The sequence below is a fragment of the Podarcis pityusensis genome (genome assembly GCF_964106645.2).
Source record: "Podarcis pityusensis genome assembly, chromosome: 1".
Classification (NCBI taxonomy): domain Eukaryota; kingdom Metazoa; phylum Chordata; class Lepidosauria; order Squamata; family Lacertidae; genus Podarcis; species Podarcis pityusensis.
The window spans coordinates 52,573,879-52,593,989 of record NC_138028.1 but is presented as its reverse complement, the minus strand read 5'-3'; the positions used below and the strand labels follow the sequence as shown (position 1 = coordinate 52,593,989).

At 40.3% G+C, this 20,111-nt stretch overlaps 1 protein-coding gene and 1 long non-coding RNA gene across 5 annotated transcripts in view; one reads left to right on the top strand and one right to left on the bottom strand.

Moving 5' to 3' along the window:
• LOC308475470 overlaps nucleotides 1–20,111 on the bottom strand; it is a 597,484-nt gene that overhangs the window by 416,365 nt on the left and 161,008 nt on the right. The gene's annotated exons all lie outside the window — the stretch shown is intronic.
• Nucleotides 1–20,111, top strand: part of TSPAN18 (tetraspanin 18) — a 160,258-nt gene that overhangs the window by 123,123 nt on the left and 17,024 nt on the right. For all 4 annotated transcript variants that reach the window (XM_081002259.1, XM_081002257.1, XM_081002258.1 and 1 more), the window contains 3 exons: nucleotides 7,691–7,768; nucleotides 15,734–15,826; nucleotides 16,931–17,125. In XM_081002259.1, the coding sequence (XP_080858385.1) occupies nucleotides 15,764–15,826; nucleotides 16,931–17,125 (258 nt within the window). In that variant the 5' untranslated portion in view covers nucleotides 7,691–7,768; nucleotides 15,734–15,763. The remainder of the gene's footprint in view (nucleotides 1–7,690; nucleotides 7,769–15,733; nucleotides 15,827–16,930; nucleotides 17,126–20,111) is intronic.

Sequence of the window (20,111 nt, the reverse complement as noted above, 5' to 3'; positions counted from 1 at the left end):
TCATCCATGGTCTCGGTATTTGAGTGCCACAATAACCTTTGAAGGAAGGAAAGGCAGAGGAAAAACTTCAGGTCTTAACCAAGAAAAGGGAGTTTATTAGGAAAGGGACAAAAGAAACAGCAATGCTTGGAACTATCAATAAAATCTTCAGCCTATGTCATTGGCTGTTAAACGATCTATGGCCTTTTAAATGTGTCGGGGGGGTGTTACTGTTTTCTTGTTGTTATGTTATGCATTTTGTATTTTTATGTTGTAAACTGCCATATGATCTTTGAATGAAGGGTGGTATATAAATTTAATAAATAATAGAAAATTATTATGTTAAGATGACGTGTTATAGCTACTGAAATTATTTGGGATAAGCTGCAGGCCTTAACACACAGTCCTGGCCATTCTAGCCCCCTTCTTCATTAGCTGCCTAGAATGAAAAGACAGAGAATCCTTTTATAAATACTTGATGCACGGAGAATATTAGTTTTGTTTGTTTTAAAGGCTTAAAAGTGTATTAGCTCACCCATTAACAAACCCAATACTAAAGTACTGTCTCCATCTTTCTTGGCAATCTCTACTGCTTTTTGGATAATAATTGCAAATGCATATAAATCCGCTTAATTTTTAAGTGTCCCGTCATTACTAATTTACTTGGCATCCACCATAGTGATGCCAATTTCAGAAAACATTTATTGATTTTTATATGCAGTGCATTCAGTGCTTTTGTTGGTGGCCCAGGTTGTGTCCTACTCCAGTCCAAAAAGTCTTTGTGCAGTTAGAATCTTGCATTTCCTCTTTCATTATATTTATTATTAATATAGTCATAAGAATTGGCTGGGTCCAAGAAATCCCTCCCTACCCCCACCCCATTCTTCTGCAGCTATGTTGATGTTAATGGAAAAACTTCGTTGGAAAGGGTAACTTTAAAAAATCCTGACATCAGAAAATGAACTGGGGAATGCTGTTATGAAGTACTTTCCAATAAGCAATACATGGGTTTTTAGAGTAATCTTTAATTATCAGTTTTGACTTCAGGCCTCCAAAAATTCAGAATTAGGATTCAGGCCCTGATTCTCATTAATGAAATAGCATTCTGGCATTTCCAGGAATACATTAGGAACTGTTTGAAGTTGTATAGTAATGTGATATTTCTAGTCAGCATAAAGTGTCTTCCATATAGATACATAACAGATCCCTGGCCTCTGAGTGACAACAAAATCAAAGCCAAGAATGTTTGGTTAGCTTGGCAAGAGTATCACTTTTCATCTTTGGAATTAATTTGAGTTTGGAAAACTGAGCTGCTATTAATAATAATTCTATACATAAAGAAATTAACATCTTCCTATTGGAGAGGGACACTCGGAGCACATTCCAAAGACGGAAGGGGGAAAAAAACTTTTGAGAGTCTTTGGCTTTCCCACATTTTGTTTGGCAATTCTTCTGGGTTGCAAAAACTGCTTTTTGCAATTCCAACTCACAGCCTCACAAATGACTCCAAGGAATGTTCAGCATATTAAGAGCAGAACTCATCAGTTACTAGTTAGCGTACAAAATTTCCCTGTGGAGTGCTGATGTTGTTGCCAAGGCAGCTAAACATATGAGGATAACTTTGTATTGATTTGTTCTAGTTGTATAAACGCTAATAGTCTCATGCTAACTGTAGAGACACAGTGATGCCTTGTATTTTTTCTGGTTGTGGGGAGGATAATAGTGTCCCCCGTTTCCCCAGAGGTTTTTGGTTTTTTTTAATAAAATGACAAAAATGTTGGACTCTAATGCTATATCAGTTTATATAAACATAAGAAGACCCTGCCACATCAGTCCAGCATTCCAAGCCCAATGACTTGTTTCCAGTAGTGGGCCTCTAGATGTTCTGGGAAGTCAAGAAGTGGGACTGGGACATGAAGGCCACTGCTGTCCCAATGTTTGTCTCCAGACTCTGGTATTCCATCTCATAAACCATATGAGGAACAGCTAATGCCTTTTTGTGTTCCATGTTTTATAAGCGATAACGTGATGGTAATGTTCTGAATAAGAGCATGAAAGCTAAATGGAAGACTTGGGTGTTTTTTAAGGGTGCGTTGTAACGGGTAACCCATTATAATTTAATCAGAATTATTTGCATAGATGCAATTGTTTTCATATATAACCTTTTTATATATGAAACTCTTTTGTATATGGTTTGTTATTGTCTAGTGAAATCACTTTGAGAGGTTTCATAGGAAGCGATTCATAAATTACGGTAAACAAACAAATAAATAATGGGCATTTCAGGCAGATAAATTTGTGGCTCTGCAGCTTGTTTTTTCACTTTAAAACAATTTCTTCTCTTCTTCAGAGTCCGTATGTTCTGTAACATATCAGATAGCTCATTAAAATATTGAAACAAGTGCTTTGTGGAATCCAAGGTTACTGCAGTAACTGACCAGTTGAAAGTTGGGGAAGACTGTTGCCTGCTTTGAACAGACATCAGAAGTTGCATCCAACATTAGTCCTACTCAGAGGTGACCTGTTGAAATCAATTAACATGCCCAACATAGTTTCAATGTGTCTGAGTAGGACTTAGTTGGACTTTTCATACCAAGTGTGCTTTGACATGAAACCCACTAACTAGGCTTTGGGAAAGAGGTGAGAGGACTCTAGGACCTTGTCAGAGCCCTCACGCCTCCTTCTCAAAGCTCAATGCCTTACTTACCCAGCTTTGGGAAGGCAGTGTGAGGGCTGGGGGAGGGGTGTAAAAAGCCACCAAAAAGCCCTTGAGTGCTGCAATCTTCCCTTTGGGACTCTGCCTTTTCTAATGAGAGAAGCAAAACAAGAACCTTCTGAAGTTAAAATATGCTGGGCACATCCAGGAGGGAAGAACTGAAGAGAGCTAATTTTGCTTAGAACCATGTGCAAAGCTGGTGGGTTGTTTAATATTAACAAGGAGCTGGTGGGGTTAGTATTTTAAGGTTTCAATGTGCTCCTAGGGACCTTGCAAAGAAAGCTATGCTGAGCAGTTAAATGCAATCAGGCAATGCAATAAGTTCCCTTGGCTTCTACATTACAAGCCAAATAAGTTGTTCCTGGCAAATGGGCCCTCTGTTGCAGGAGCATTAGCATTTTAATGCAACTAAAGAGAAGTTGAATTGGCTGTAATTTAGTATATAGATCCCTGACCTTATGCAGTCCCTTCTCCAGTGTTCTTTGGGGACCAACTGCAGTTACACAGTTCACTTTGGAATCTAATTGAATTTACACACAGTGATATAGTCTTGTCACAGCAATTTTGTAGTGTAGTCACTACAAAATTCCTGCTCAATTACTTTATGTGTGTACAAAAACTACAATTAAAAAGCTACATAACATGTAGAACTGGCAACCTTCTCAGAGCTCTGGGTTGTATCAGTTGGCTCAGTGCGCTTCTTAATACCAGTTGCTAGGAATCGCACATGGGCAGAAGGCCGTTGCGCTCAGGCTTCCCACAGACATATGTTTGGCTACTGTGACAATCGGATGGTGGACTACACAGACCATTGGCCTAATCCAGTAGATTCTTCTTATTTTATGCTTCAGAACAGCATAGGAAGCAATGCCTGGAGCAGAGAGAATTGCCAAAAAATAACTCCCCTGTCCATTCCACTGGATTGGAAAACCTTTGAAAACACCTAGAACCATTCAGGGACATAGTACGTTGCAGGTTCAGGGGAAACTGTCCTTGCCCACAAAGTATAATTTCTCAAATCACCCCAGCTCTTCCTCTCCTCCTTCAAAACAAATCTGCCTTTTAAATTACATTGGGGAGGGGAGATTCTTTTTCTGAAAGACAGTCACAACCTGGCCTACTTGGTGGCAAGGAAGTGGAGAGCTGTATGCACACCACTGCTCTAGAAGCTAAGATTTTAAATTATTTGTAAAAGATAATTTGTGTGAGAGCAGGAAACCATCAGTGCAGGCACTGGAAACAAGCTAGGAACAGAAGGCAGCTGTTTGGAATGTAAAAAAGAATCATCACCCTGATCTTTGATTCACCCTGTTTAGCAACTTCACCCCTGAAAGAGATTAAATGAAACTTTGTCTACATCCTTGCTTAGCAAGGACAAGACTTTTGATAAGACTTTACATCAGAAAGACACATTTTCAAAGACAAGGCCAATACCTAGAGCCAAAGAGTCGTCACACAGAAACAGGCAAAAGCCTCAGTTCCTTCACACTTGTGTTTGTTAATTCAAATGCACACTTTTTAAAAAAATGCAATTTAAATTGGTTGGTATCAGTTGGCTATGATCCAAATTGCAGGTAGCTATATTGTCAGACATACTGACAACATTTTTAAAAAGAGTGAACAAGGGAGGCTGAAGATTGTCTTTGGACCCTTCCAAAGGCATTCATGATAAATAGGTTTTGCAACCCAGTGAACCCATCAAACCAACACCCCTCCCCTGCACCAGACTGGGAGGCGTGAGGTTGGATTGCGCAGGTATCCACTGGTCAAGTCAGCCTTCTGCCAACCACCGCCAATGGAATAACGCACAGATTCTTTGCCAGCTCCAGGCTTTGCCAGCTCCAGGGCTGCGAATAGGGAGGTGACCTTGCTGCTCTACAAAGCCTCACCAGTCAGCATCTGTTGTTTGGATTGCAGGTCAAATATTTATTGTTGTTGTTGTTACCAAATAGCTGTTTCTGTAATTACAAAAGTAGTTTGGGGGATTTAGGTTTAAAGACAGCTTGAGAGAGAATCTGAATAAGTAAGAGGAGGTCAAATGCTGGTTCAGAGCCAAGAGAGGGAATGTCGCTGGGGTTAGTAGTTGTGAGGGAGGCCTGATCACCTTGGCATCTCCTGCAACATCTTGAGTTTCCACTTGAGATTGTAATTAAGGAAAGCAACAGAGCTGACAATTAGGAAAAGTAGTTTGGTTGGTTTTCTTGTTCCCCTTAATGACTAAATCATAGTTCTTCGTTTAAAAAGAAGTCAATCCTTTTGGCAAAAGTTTCTCCTCAGCTTGATCCTAAGAGAGAGAGTAATTGATCTTGTGCACCATCATCAGATGATTCCTGTCATCTCCTCAGCTGACACAGCACCTGCTGCTTGGTGCACCACTGAAGTTTCTTCCTCTCAGAAGTGCAGTAAATCCTTCAAAATATTGTGAGCTAAGAGAAAACATTTTTTCACTCCCACATGCACCTCTGAGTACTGGTAGCGATATAATTATAGGCACTTTCTCTCACACACACAGCAGGAACAAGAATCCTATCAGTCTCTTTATATCCCTAATAGGAGGTTTATGTGAAGCAGTTACATCTCTGTAGGAAAAAATTAACCTATTTTTTAAACAGCACCTTTTTCTGTGCTTGTGATGTGCTTGTAAATGAAACTTGATTCAGCCAGTTAAACAATGAAACTTAAAGTCTTGAGTTATGTAAACAAAAGGAGATTAGTGAGGTGGATCACTCCTTCACTGAGAATATCTCCTTAGAATCATAGAATTGGAAGGGATCCCAAGGGTCATCTAGTCCAACCCCCTGCAGTAATCTCAACTAAAGCATCCATGACAGACGGCCTCTTGTGGGAGTGTTCCACTGTCGAACAGCTCTTACCATCAGAAAGCTCTTGTTGTTCAGTTGGAATCTGCTTTCTTGTAACTTGAAGCCATTAACAAGCCCTAGCAATCCTCAACAAGCCCTACTACAACTGATGGGAGTTGCAGAATACCAGAGTCAGGACAGTTTGGTTTTCTATTTTATCTGCATGACTTCCTTCAATGCTATATCATAAATAGCTTGCGCAGTCTGCATTTACCCCTTAAATAGGAAATATTCTCCTTCTAGGGTTGTTGTTAAAGTTAGTGTCTTTTTAGAGAAGCATTTTACAATATACTTCACGTTGGCTGTTTTGTTGCCACTTTTCTTAACACTGGGTCTGTGTATGCAGAATATTTTATTCTGGAATCCATGGAGACTTGAGTACTACTTTTTCTACACCTGTTGTATTTTTTTGCCTCTGAAAAGTGATTCTTGAGAAACTTTCATAAAGGAAAGCTCATTGAAGATTCATTCTGCAATACAGTACAGTCATACCTCGGGATAAATGGGCTTCAGGTTGAGCATTTTCAGGTTACGCTCTGTGGTGACCTGGAAGTAACGGAGCGTGTTACTTCCGGGTTTCACCACATGCACAGACGCTCAAAATGACATCATGAGCATGCGCAGTAGCGGCGAATTGCGACCCGCAGTCGCGGGTTACGCTCTACTCAGGATGTGAATGGGGCTCTGGAACGGATCCTGTTCGCATCCAGAGGTACCACTGTACACCATACTATGTCCATTTGAAATTGGAGGAAAACAGATGTAGGTGGTTCTGGCAATGAGGGAGGTGGCCAGGTTGTATCCACACAAATAATGTTGGTGGGCATATACCGAGATCACAATCACACTTCTTCGTTTGCTGGGGGCATGTGCAAGGAGGAAAAGGTGTGCAAACCTAATCAAGGGGAGAGTTTAACTACACCCACCTTTGTGGGGAGCAGGATTTAAAACCCGTCTATATTGAAAGCAGCATGTTGAGGATTGAGCATGAATGATTCTGGATTGAGGGAAGCGACATTTTTGTGCTATAGATAGGTATGGGCTTTATAGAAAAGAAGAAAACGGGCAGAGAAGTGACTTTTGACATCAATTGTTGTTCATGAAGGATCAAAAATGCATTTTAAGAAATTAATTCAACCTAAAACAAGCCAACACAGCCAGTGTTCTTGAAAGGAGGGAGTGTGAACACAATAGGAACTGTGATTGCTTTTTATCCAAACATCAAATATTCAGTCTCTGTTACCCCTCCCTGTACCCCATCCCACAGATCAACCTTTCAGATGCTGATATAGGACCCAATCATGGTTTCCAGATAGTTTTAAGCTTATAAAGCATCTAGGACAGAAAAACGTGGACGTTTTCAGACATAATGAGATAGGATCACAAATTGTCTTAATAGATTGTTTGCAGTCAAGCAGTGCAGATTTAGAACAATCACATAGTAAAAAGGTAAATTAATAATAATTGGTATATGATTAGTTTTATGATTATGTCATTAATGGAACCACTCCAAGCAATGCCTAAGTAATTTACGTTTTGCAAATTTAGTTGAAAACTACAGTAAGTATAGTCGGTTAGATGAGACAAACGAAGGTAAAAATGTAATTATTATAAAACATGCATGATTATATGCTTCTCTATTCTTGTATAGCTTCCATTCCTTTCTGGTGAATTGCGCTTGTTTTATAGTGTTTGCTACTTATGTAGAGTTTCTAATATTTAGCATGTTTTACAGTTTATTGGCACAGCCCATTTCAGATACATGAAGTTCTCAAGCATTTTAATAGTGTGTGCATAACACAAATTCCTGGTAGACTACAACTTGTATTTGTAAAGCTATTTATGTCTCTCTCAATTTCCGAGTAAATGGGTAGGTTCTTGCAAAATGTCAAAATGTGGCTTGGGATGTATGTCAGAAGGAACGTGAACCAACCCAAAGGTTGATGAGCCGGGTTATGAGGAATAGGATGCTTCAGTGGGTGCTAAAAGCTTTTCATTAGTGCTAATGTACACCAAATTAAGCATGCAATTAGACTAAGTGTATTCATCAGGGTGGTGTGTTTTAATAAATGGTTTATTTAATGTGATTGTGTTTTATTGACTTGTGCATTAATTGAATATTTCTTCCTTATAGGACAAGCTTGGCCAATAAAATATACATGGGACGTATAAAACATTAAAGGTCAAAAGAAACATTCCAAGAGCTGAATAGGTGAGAGTTTTGAATTGTCAAAGAGTATTTTCTTATTTCCTCCCCTAACAGTAAGTGAACTGTTTCCCGTTAAGCAAGTATCCCCACAAAAGCCATAATTCCTACAGGAGCATTATAAGGAAAACAGTGTACAGATGTGTTGCTTTCCAAGCATTTTGCTGTCATCAACATGTTATCCAGCGGTGGGTTAGAAAGTCCGGTTTCTCCCCCCCCCCCAATGTGGAATTTGTTAATTTTGTTCAAACAAGAATGCTTGTCTCAAAGGGCCATCCGAATTAGCAGCCTGAGAAATGGGGAAGGTCTCATGATTCTAACACACATCTATCTGGCTTTTACAAACTTGACTTTAATCGTGAAGCAATACCTTCCTAATGTTGTACCATAGACCATTGCTGTGAAGTAGATGAAATATAATTTCCTGCTGAATCAAATGATCAGACTTTTTTTTTATCATGTTAGTCTCCTAAGGCCCACTTTAACCTAACAGATATAATGATAAAGAAGGAAAATGTTTTCCATCGTACCTTCTGCTGCATTTGCATAGTCTTCATAGGAATGCCACGCTCCTGTGTTGAAAGAGGGAGCCTCTTCATTTCCCCCCTGCTGTATATTTCTGCAGAATAGAAGTCATAACATTCTTGTATGAAGTTGGGGTGAACAATATCTAAATTGGTCTTTATATTCAGCAGCAGCTCTGGGTAGTGTGGACGCAGAGATCAAAACTGTTTTCTGGGACCCTTTCTCTTACACCTAGTGCAGTGTGAGCTCAAGGCAGTATCTGGCCCATCAATATCCAATTTCTCCAAAAAGTTTAAACTGCAGTGGAGAAAATATTTGGAGTATTGCATTCATGACATGTCATAAGCACAACCACAGAGGCCTAGTTAGAATCATGGGAATAGGGTAGGGTGCAAGTGGGTTGAAACTGATTACATCTGGGGATTATGTTTGCAGGATGCTTCTGCAAATAAAATATGTGTGAATTGCCTCCATCTGTCTCCCTGAAGACCTAATTAACTGCCTGACTTTGGGAGGGACAAGAAAGCATGCTTTGATCCCACTTCAATTGGTGTAAAATCAGACTAATTCAAATGACCATTGTTGCATCAAGCCATAGTCTTCAGTTATTTTCTACTGAAAAAAACAACTTTCATTAGTGTCCAGCTACAGGTACAGAAAACATAATAGATCCTCAGGGGTGTTTTTTTTTGGGGGGGGGGGCTAAAGCAAAGAACTGTTTTGCTTTGCCTAGGCAAAGGAGTGGTGGTGTAGAGATCACATGAGCCTGGTCATGTGGTGAGAAACATTACCATAGTTCAGGTCCAGCAACTAGACTAGCTGGACCTGAACTATAAATACCAATTTTACCATTTATGCTCTCCCTAATTAGCTCGAATCAATCTATGTAAAGCATATTGATGACATAGCTTTATAGCAATTAACTCAGAGATTTAATAACTGATTTGAAAAGTTAAGAGGGGCCTGGGTGTGGGTAAAGGAGAGAGAAAGGGTGGGGGACCACTAGGGGGCGCATTGGAAGATGGCCGACAATACCATCTCTCCGACCCACACGGGGTAATTAAGAGGCTGTTATGGGAGTAGGCAGCCTCCCTTGTTGCCCCAAGGAAATGGGGAACACTACCCTTGCCTGCTGTGCCCATAAATCACCCCCTAATTCGAAAGAAGGGGGTGAGGGCCCTAGGCAGAATGCCCCCGTGTGGACATCGGCTCTCCTGGACGCTGTCTCTGATCGCGCACTAGCTGCAGCAATTTGGAATAATTAATTACAAAAGAAGCAAATGCACATATTTCAAGTGAAGAAGGGGAGTGAAGTCTGCTAATTTAAGTGACCTCTGCGAAAGAAGACGACGAGTTGGAGAAACAGGAATATTTTACGATGAAGATACACCAAAGGCTGGGTATGTTGACAACAAGGCTGAAAGGGGGGGAAAACCTTTTTTACTTTCCTTCTATGTGATTTACAAGAACCCCTCCTCATTAGAACCGCCGGTTGAACTGACCCAAGCAGGATGATTAAGGTCTGTGTGGAGATAAACTTTAACCAAAAGTATGCTTTATGGAGACCGAGAAGCAATAAGAGCTTTTGGGAATGGCGCAGCAATTAATTCAGAGTCGCCATCTTGCCAAAGGATTTACAGCCGGGAGGAAGAACGGATTTGTTTTCAGACTGCATTCCTAGTGAATCTCCTCAGAGGTTTTGAGAAAGGAGGCAGATTGGTGAAGATTAATGACGCTAAGACTGTTTTGATGTATGGAAGTGATGTTATATGGAAAACGTCTGGATATGGCTACTGGATAAAAAAAATAATATCCACGCAGGATTACAAACTGTTCTAACCAGCTTGCGGAGACTATCAGAGGTCACAAAGAGAAAGGAAAAATATATGAAAATAACAACAAGAGATGTGGAAAAATAATAAGAAAGGACTGGATAGTACTGTGAACATCATAAGGTTAGATTTGTGGACATTAAAACAGCAGTAAGAAGCAAGAAGTTGATTGGATCCCTTCGGAACTTGAAATATGGGTACCCCCAACAAAAAATTAAAATTCGGCTCTGTAATTTGGAATTTATGTAATTTGGTTTGATTTGATGTGATTGGTCGGTTAATAAAAAAAAATTATTCTTAAAAAAAAAAAGGAGAGAGAAAGGAGTACACAATGCACATTGTCGGTTTGCACAAATATGAAAACCTCAATACTTATCCCTTGAAACATGTATACATTATTTTGGCATCTTGTCATGGAGAGGACTTCCTATGTCTGCTTTGGTAAATCTATAGGACCTTTGTGTCGCTGTTGCTTACTGAACCTTCGCAAAATACCATCGTTGTTTAATGAGGGGGAAATACAGTAGACCATTTTTACCTTTTATTTCATAGCAGTGTAAGGTTTGGCTGCTATCTTACTTGGCAGAACTGTTCCCTGTGTAAAGCCAGGTGGATCTGAGACCCTCCTGTGGCAGCTTAATGAGAGCCAAAAAGCAGCACCAGCTCTTGGGGGCCTGATGCTTTAGGCAAACTGGAAAACATCCACCTGTCATAGCTCTGTCAGCAAACAGTTTGGATGCCTTAGGCAACTTCCTGGTTTAGTGAATCTCAGTGGTCCTCACAAGTCTGAGTAACACAGTTCCACCTCTGGGAAATATTTAATCTGCTGCAGCAAAAACAACAAAAGAGTTTTGTGCCAACTTAAATTCTACTTATTGTGGCATAAGCATTGGTCTAAAACCCACTCTATCAGATACAGTCAGAAAGAGCCATATCCCTTTGGTTCTCTTCTTTCCACCAGCTTTCCTTCATGCCTACTGTAACGATGTTCTGCTTCAAACTAAGCTCTCCATCTCCCCAACATTTCATATTAGGTTGTTCTATAAAGATTATGGTTGATTTCAAATTGACTTTAGGTTAAAATAACAACAACAACAACAACAACAACAACAAAGATTTTATTGGCATCAACAGAAATTACAAACTTGGATGGCTTTAGAGAGGATTTAACAAATTCATGGAAGATGTTATGAATGGCTACCGGCATGCCTCTGAATACTAGATTGTGCTGTGAAACAACAGCAGGAGAAGACTATTGGTTTCATGCCCTGCTTGTGGGATTCTAGGTGGCAAAATTGCTTAACAGCTATTGCTTGCACAACCACATTCACTGCAGTTTCTGTATACATTATTCAAAACAGCCTTTACCCAACCTTGGTTCCCCAGATGTTGTTGAACCACAGTTCCCATCAGCCCCAGTCAGCATGGCCAATAGTTGGGGATGATGGGAAATATAATCCAGTATCATCTGAGGTAAAGCAATTTTGATGGGGTTGCCTTATTAAAGAATTAATCAATTAATTATTAGTTTAATTAAATCTAAACATATGTACATATTAATTAAAAAGCTACAATGGGTTTTTTGTTTTTGATGAATCAAAACATGTTGCAGAATGCATGATCTTGTAAGAGGCTCTCCATCCTGAACACTGGAAATGAGGAATGTCTCTTCACAGTGTCGTAGTGGGTGCTTCTTCAGTCTGTTGGCTTTAACAGTGCATTCCTAAACGTCAGCGTTCTCCCACTTTCCCCCTCTCCCCATGGTTCTTGAAAATACTTCCAGCTTCATTCTCTCAACACTTTATTAAAGCTTCTGTTCCTCCAAGTCTATAATGATGACCCATTCTACTGGGAGTCACAAAGGATGCTCTTGAGGCTTGTGAGAGTGGAGACATACAGCAGCATCTGTCTCCATTCCTCTTCCTTGTCCCTGAAGCCTTCACACACAAGGAGAAATCTTGTTGGAATAGTTTGCTTTCCATAAAAAAAAACCCTTTGTTGTTTTTCCACATGCACTCGAGGTGGATTTCCGTAATGCGTGCAGTAAGAAAATTCTCTAGTGTATCAAAAAAGTATCACTGTCTTTTCCATACAGCATGCAGAGTCCAACACAGTTCGTGGCTCCCTGCCACTTTCTTCCCAGCAAAGACATATTTTTTCTGGAATGGGAAAAGGGTGTTTGTGTTTGTGAGCAGCTGTGATGCTGTGTTCACCTGTCTGTTTCCAAAATCCCTGGTCTCTCCCTGCTCTGTTTCTTACCCCCCCAACCCCCAATGCATGCACACAAACACACAAGGGTCAAGCCTAATTTTCAAACTAGCTAGATACTGTGCATCAAACAGAATACTCTGTGGAGCTGTAACTGTTTACCTGCGGCTTCCTCCACCTACCCACCACTGTGCTTCTTCCCATGCAGTGAGCACTTCTGCCTATCAAAGGCTTCGTCAAGAAGCATAACTAAAGCAGATCAGTTACCATGGTCACACTGGGAAGAGCTGTGGTGCTGATATACAGCAGCTCCAAATTCTTTGGATTAGGAAAAATAACGAGAGTGAAAGGAAAGGATTTATCACTCAGCCTGTGAAAAATTCTCTCCAACCCCTTAGACAATTTGTGTATTTGCTTTTAGCAGGATCAGATGTATTTTTCTATCACAGCATGCAAAATTTTGGAGTTACAAAGAGCTGGAGTGCCCAAGAGCCACTTTTCCAGCTTTGGGCATTCTTTACCAAGCCCAATGGACACTTGTTTTTTGTTCTGTTTATAAATTGATCTCCCATCTTTCCAAATCTTCCAACAAAACAAAAGCAAAAAGTAGCTTTAAATAACAACCTCTTAACTAAAAAGACATAATGCTGAAGATGAGGAACACTACAAAACCACATGGAAGGGACAAGCTTTGTTTTTTTAAAAAATAACAAGAATTGTAAAGATTTGAACCTTATTTGGGTGTCTTATCAATTATTCTTGCTGTAGAGGTTCTCATTTCACATAGAATGAGCACATGAAAAAGAGTTTCCCTAGCTGCAAATGTGTGCTTTAGAGTACCGTTCTATCCCACCTAATTTTCTATAGAAAGTAAGAATGGCTAACAAATTGGAAGCAAAACAATATACAGGAGAACACTCCCCAAATTAAGCCCACTCACAAAATCAAAATAGAACTAAGAACATAGAATGGTACCAAACAGCAATAAAAATAAATGCAAAACTAAGCTAGCAAAAATAATAGTCATCCAAAGACCCTTTTAAAGAGCCACATCTTTATGAACCACCTGACTCACTTCACTTAACAAGGTATTTGATAGGGTGGGCACCATAACAGAAAAAGCCCTAGTCCCAGCAGGGCCTCAGATAATGGATGGAGCATGCAGAGAGGAACATACAGAAAAAGAAAGTCATTAGGGTACCCTGGTGCCAAGCCAGTAAGTTGTTTTAAAGGTTAACACCAGCGCCTTGACTTGAGCCAGGAAACTAATTGGCAACCAGTGCAGATCACATAGCACCAGTGTGATGGAATCAAATTGTGTTACATTCCAATTTGCAGGCTTTCTAGACTTTTCTGGTCTTGCACATTTGGAATATTTCACAACACTTTAGGTCTTAAAGAATTGCTTTTTAAATAAAACAATGTTTTAAAAGCCCCACATCATCTGCTGCTGCTGCTATCATGCTGCTCTCAGAAAGCTGCTGTGCTGTGGTGGTTAAGAATCAGAATTATTAGTTAGAACTTGGGAGTCCTTTGTTCAAATGTCAATTCAATTGCCTGTTCATTAGCTGGCCTTAGGCAAGCTTACCATCTCCCCTGCCATCTGTAATATGGGAATACAGCACTAGTTTATCTTACACGGTTGTAAGTAAGAATTTATTACATTCTTTGACACTTTGGAAAATGGCTGTTAGGTATAAATCTGGCAAATATTTCCTTGCATCCGTAGCTGTTTTAAATGGTTCCATGTACATTGAAGTAATGCATATGCAAAGATTTCCACCCCTACCCCAGGGTAGGTTATCAATTTTCCCCAGTATCAGTCATCCCAGGGAATGTAAATGGGAAGTTACACTCTAAAGTGCCTTTTTGCTTGGAGTGAACAGGAAGCTTTCTATTAAAATCAGGTTTTAGATTGTAGGTTTTAGGTGGACAACTATTCCTTCCTAGGTGTTTTGTAAGTTGGCAGAAAATGACTTTAGGTGCCAGAGGAAGAACATGTAGTAGTTTCTCAGCATTTGTTCATGTAGACGAATCTACACACTTCTCTCATAACACCGTAGAATGTTGCATTATTATGATCTGCTACATATTTTGGAAATTTGTCCATTGGCTATGCATTTGCATGATGGTTCCTGAGATCAATGAGCAAGTGTTTAGATAAAATTGGATGCCATTTTGAATCAAGGTGGCAAACTGAACCTTTCAAATGCAAAAAGAAGAAAAAAAGTTTCTTAGAATTCCCGAACAATGCCAAGTATGAGGCTGCCAGTACTAACTAAAGATTGAACTTTCTCCTCAACCAATTAGCTGTATCAGAATAGGAGAGAGAGGTTAGATTGCAGGTCACAGGGTAGCATCTGTGTGAGCTTGTATGCTTGACTATTCCTTGCCAGACCTTCCAAATTTTACTGTTGTTCCTCAGATATATCCTAATCTGTTTTCATTCCCTGCACAGTATTTGGGTGTAAAGCATGTATAAAGGTAAAGGTAAAGGTACCCCTGCCCGTACGGGCCAGTCTTGACAGACTCTAGGGTTGTGCGCTCATCTCACTCTAGAGGCCGGGAGCCAGCGCTGTCCACAGACACTTCCGGGTCACGTGGCCAGCGTGACAAGCTGCATCTGGCGAGCCAGCGCAGCACACGGAACGCCGTTTACCTTCCCGCTGGTAAGCGGTCCCTATTTATCTACTTGCACCCGGGGGTGCTTTCAAACTGCTAGGTTGGCAGGCGCTGGGACCGAGCGACGGGAGCGCACCCCACCGCGGGGATTCGAACCGCCAACCATGTGATCGGCAAATCCTAGGCGCTGAGGTTTTACCCACAGCGCCACCTGCGTCCCTAAATGCATGTATACATTATGCTAAACTTAAGGTGATAATCAGGGATAGAAGCATGACAGAAAGCCATTTACTGAGTTTAGTCATTGCTCCTTCTTTGCTGTTCTGTGCCTAAGACTGAACCAAAAACTGAACCAGCAACATTTCAGCAAAGAGAACTTAAGGAGAATACTGGAATAGTGTCCCATGTGTCAGGACAAAGTTAGCCTAACAATTCTGATTTGTTTCACTACACATATGCAGCTTTGCATAGTGCTTAGAGATTGCTGGAGAGCTTTATAATTCATGAAATAATGAATCTTCGGTTTTTAACTTTGGAACAAGATGGTGAGTCATTTAGCCTTTTCTCATTAACCTTTCATTCCAAGTCCTGACGCACGAGGGAGAAAATGGGATGGCAATTGGAGGTGATCATTACTGCCTATTAACCTATGTTATCCTACCTCATTGAGATATGAAATTCGTACTTTCTGTGTAATGAATTCCACAGGGGCTTGAAAGAAAGATACCAGAAAGGCTACATCGACGAGTGAAGGGAGTGCTAAAGGGTTGTTGGTGTTTTGCAGGATTAATTGGATTGTGTAGCCTGTACAACCATGGAAGGAGATTGTTTGAGCTGCATGAAGTATCTGATGTTTGTCTTCAATTTCTTCATATTTGTAAGTATCCTTGGATTTTCCGTCACATACCACCTCTTTCATATCTCTGCTTGCGAGGTCAGTGCTGGCTATACTGTGATAGACTTGCTTCAATACAGAATTGCCCTTCAGTTTCATATACAACAGCATCTGAAACATACATAACGCCTCTCATCATAAGCTGCCAGGACACTTAACACCCCCATGGCTTGGTATCACTGATAAGGGGAGTGGATACTGTTCTTCTAACAATTAGTAAGACCTGTGAACAGAGCTCTAGACAAGATTTTCAAGCATTTATCCAATCACTGGCTAAATTGGCACTGTATAGTTTATTAAAGTATGGAATATAATTACATCATGTCTTAGAACTTCTTCTTCCAACAACCATAAAGTTGCATAAAGAGCATGCTAACCCTTTTGTTGATCACTTCTAAGCCAAACTAACTAAGACTATTAGAATGGTCAACGTAGCAATAGGAACAATAAACCAGTGTCATACGGTGTCAAGAGTTTCATGCTATGAAGAAAATTGCTGAAGTTCAGCTTCCTGTGATGGTTGTGTTTTTTGTTGAAGAACGCACCTCTGGAAACACACCTAGAATAATAATAATATATTGTGTATCTGTACAGTTTGTATAGTACAGGTGAATCATTTTGGCGGGCAGGGGAAGCTTATTATGTCAGATTTAATAACACGGGATAAAGAATGTATTATACAGGTAAGGGACAGTCTAGCAGCCCTGCCAAGCCCATTTTTATATCTCAAAATGAATGAAAGCTTTGCAAAGATGGGGCCTATGTCTCTGATGTCCCCGAGGTTGTCCTATTGCTTCTTCCATGGATTCTACACAGGAAATAATTACACAGGAAGAGCTGAGCTATAAAGAAAACATGGGTGCTTCCTTGCTATAAATAGCCCAAATAATGAAAAGTGTGTGTGTGTATTGGTGGGGGAAATTGTAGGAAATGCACACTGTGAAAAAAGTAAGCTTGCATGGCAGAAAGCTAGCTTAGTCATGCAGCTATTGTGTTGGTTAGATCTCTTAGTTGGGGATGAACTCACTGGAGGGAATCTAGAAAGGAACTGAACGTCTTTATCTGAAATATTTCCCTTTTTGGCAGCTGGGTGGTACATCTCTACTTGGAGTTGGAATATGGGTCATAGTGGATCCCACAGGATTCCGAGAGATAGTGGCTAGTAATCCTCTGCTCTTCACGGGGGCATACATCATGCTGGCAATGGGAGCAATGCTCTTCCTGCTGGGGTTCCTTGGCTGCTGTGGAGCCATCCGTGAGAACAAATGCCTCCTTCTCTTTGTAAGTACTGTTGGCTCTTTCATATGTGGTTTTCTTTTGTATCTGTCTGCGTGGTATGGATAGCTGATTAGGTAATACCGGTACAGATTGTTTTGCACATCCAATTGTTTGCAAACTGCAGTTTTTGCACAGTTGACAACTAAAGGCATTTCATCCTAATCTGCATGCAAGTTCTGCTGTACAGCTAATGAATTGCTTGTTGCGATCACTTATAAGTAATAATCATAACTACTTGAAAATAAACACTGCACCTATCTTGGCACAACTACCAAGGGGTAGAATTTAATGTGTTCATAAGCTAGTACTGTTACACGTGCAAGAAGAACATGCAGATATTTTGAGCATGGAAAGCTAGTAGCCATTTTGCTGCCTACAAAGGTAGATCTTTTAGGTTAACTTTGTGTGCAAGCCATTTCAAATTAAAACTCTGAAGAAGGTGACGAAATAGCAGGAAAAGGTAAAGAGATCTGTAGTGTGCTTAATTTTTGTTTGTTGTTTGTTTGTTTTACTTTTGGTTTGTTTTTAAGTGTAGGGTTTTAAATGTTTCAATTGCATTTTTAATCGTTATGAGCAGCTTTGAGGATTCTAGTAAAAAATAAACATTGCAGAACTCCCATTGAGTAGATATGAATATGGGCTCCAGAGTCCTATTGTAGCCTGATAAATAAGATTTAATCTCAAATATTGAATGTTATTTGGGAGGGGGAAATTGTGCCTGCAGCTATGAATAGTGCTATAGGATGGTTCAGGCTTCTAACAAGCTACAGTTCCCAAAGTACAGATCTAGTAGGGAATTGTGATTTGCTTAAGAGTAGATGCAGAAACATCTGATCTCCTCATTGCAGCTGCAAAAGAGGAGACAATGAGAAGCACATGATATAAAACTTTGCTGCAACTCATTCATATAGTGGGAAATCATAGTTTCTTGTTACATCTGGTCCTGTAAGTACTTTAGGACAAAAGGACATAAAAAGAACCCTGCTGGATCAGATCAAATGACTGTCTGTTCTGGTAGTCTCTTCTCACAGTGGCCAACCAGTTACAAGACATCTCACTCATGTTTCCCAGCCACTTATGTTCAGGGGCATAACATCTAGCCCAGTTGGTTAGAGCGTAGGACTGATTATGGCAAGGTCCCATAAGGACTACCTGTATATTCCTACATTTCAGAGGGTTGAATTAGATGACCAGTGCCTTCCAATTGTATGATTTAATGATCTCTGATAACACGTCACCATTGATAGCCCTATTCTCTATATTTTACCCCTATAAAACCACCTGTATTTTCATCAAGTGTGCATACACAAGTGCTCCCATAAGAACTTTATACCTTATCTGCACCCCCATTTCTCCCATATATCCATCAGCATGCACTATTTAATCAGCCCTAGAGTCAAGAGTATGAAGTCCCCCTTTGTCAGCCTTCTTCAAGCTGCAAGTGAACTCCAAAAAAGTAATCAATTAGTTTCTAAGAAGTCCTTAAGGCACAAAATTCTAGTGTCACTGTGGCCCACAAAGTTGGCCATATCACATTTGGGTACATGTGGAAAGAAAAACCTAAAGGTGTGGATGTGTGCATGTGTACATGTGTGCACACCATCTGGGTCAAGTAGATTTGGGTTTCATTATAATGTACATTATAGCGATGCCATACATAATGAAAGGAAGCCTGTGACTGAAGTGGAAAGCTGCAACATTTTTGTTGTCCTAGTTCCCCACCCAGCCACCCTTCAATTTGCCTGTTATCCTATATACCTGAGGGTGTGCGTAATGGCTAAACTTTTCATTTGGTACGTCATTTTATTTGGTATAAAATGGGATGGAAAAAGTTATGTAAGAGTTTCCCCCCAGGGACAAGGACTTCCCAAATGGAGGTTTCTTCCAAAGAGGGAGTGATGGGAAAGGAACTGACTATGCAAAGCGATTTAGTGTGTGACTTGTGGAAATATTGGCCTGGCGAGATTTTCATATTTCTTCAGGAAGTTCAAATGAAGTGGCTGTTAACTGTAGCTGGGGTTGTGGGAGAAGTATTACTTTCATGGACTGATCAAAATCCAAGTCCTCATATGAAGTTTTCAAAAATAGATGAGCCAGAGGCTTCCTGAGAGAGATTTTGCAGTGATACATAATGAATGCCTAAAGCTTTTAGCTCAAGTGTAAACTCAAGGCAAGCGTACAGCATGGGTAAGAGACAAGAGAGAAACATGCATCCCAAGGGAAGTTCTCAAGCTTCTTTCTGCTTAGAGATTATTTTTCATGTTATATTTTTATAAGAAATGTTGCAGTTGAATCTGATATGTTGCATCAAGCGTCAGGCTGTGTTGTGCTTCACAGCCCCCAAAGCTGTTGTTCTAGCAGTTGATCTTTGCAAGGTTGTGTTTAAAAAAAAAAAAAGGCACCAAAAAACACTGCACACTGCTTGGAAGACTTAGAAATGAGCTTGCTGTGAAATACCCCTAAAGCCATTTCACTTGCTGCTTGATAAAATATTGGGGTCCGTGGTGTATATTTGAATTTTGGAAGGCTACAAAGGAGTATAAATCAGTCTTGGTGTACCCCTAAGAAATTCCTTTGTATTACGAATCTGTCCCTTCCTCTTTCTCCACCCACACTGCAACAAAGGTAAAGGGGGGGGGGAGAACTAAGTACTGCTTGATCTAATTTTTACTGAGGACCAAACTGGCACCAGGGGGAACTTTCCTCTCGTTCAGGTGGTTAATGCACTCATCCCCCTGGCCGCAGTGCCAGTCCTGTTTCCCCAAGCCAGCAGCTAGACAAGGGCAAATTATGTGATGAGTTTCATGTTTAGTTTGGCCCTCAAAACATTCCAGTATGCAAGTTACGGTATTATTTGCAGATACAGATGGGGAAATGAGGCTGAGAAAGTCTTCTCCCATACCTTTGGATAATGAAACTGTGGATGGTCTTTTTCTCCGTGTGAGAGTGTGGTTATTGTTATTGTTTATTACTATGTTATGTTTTGTGT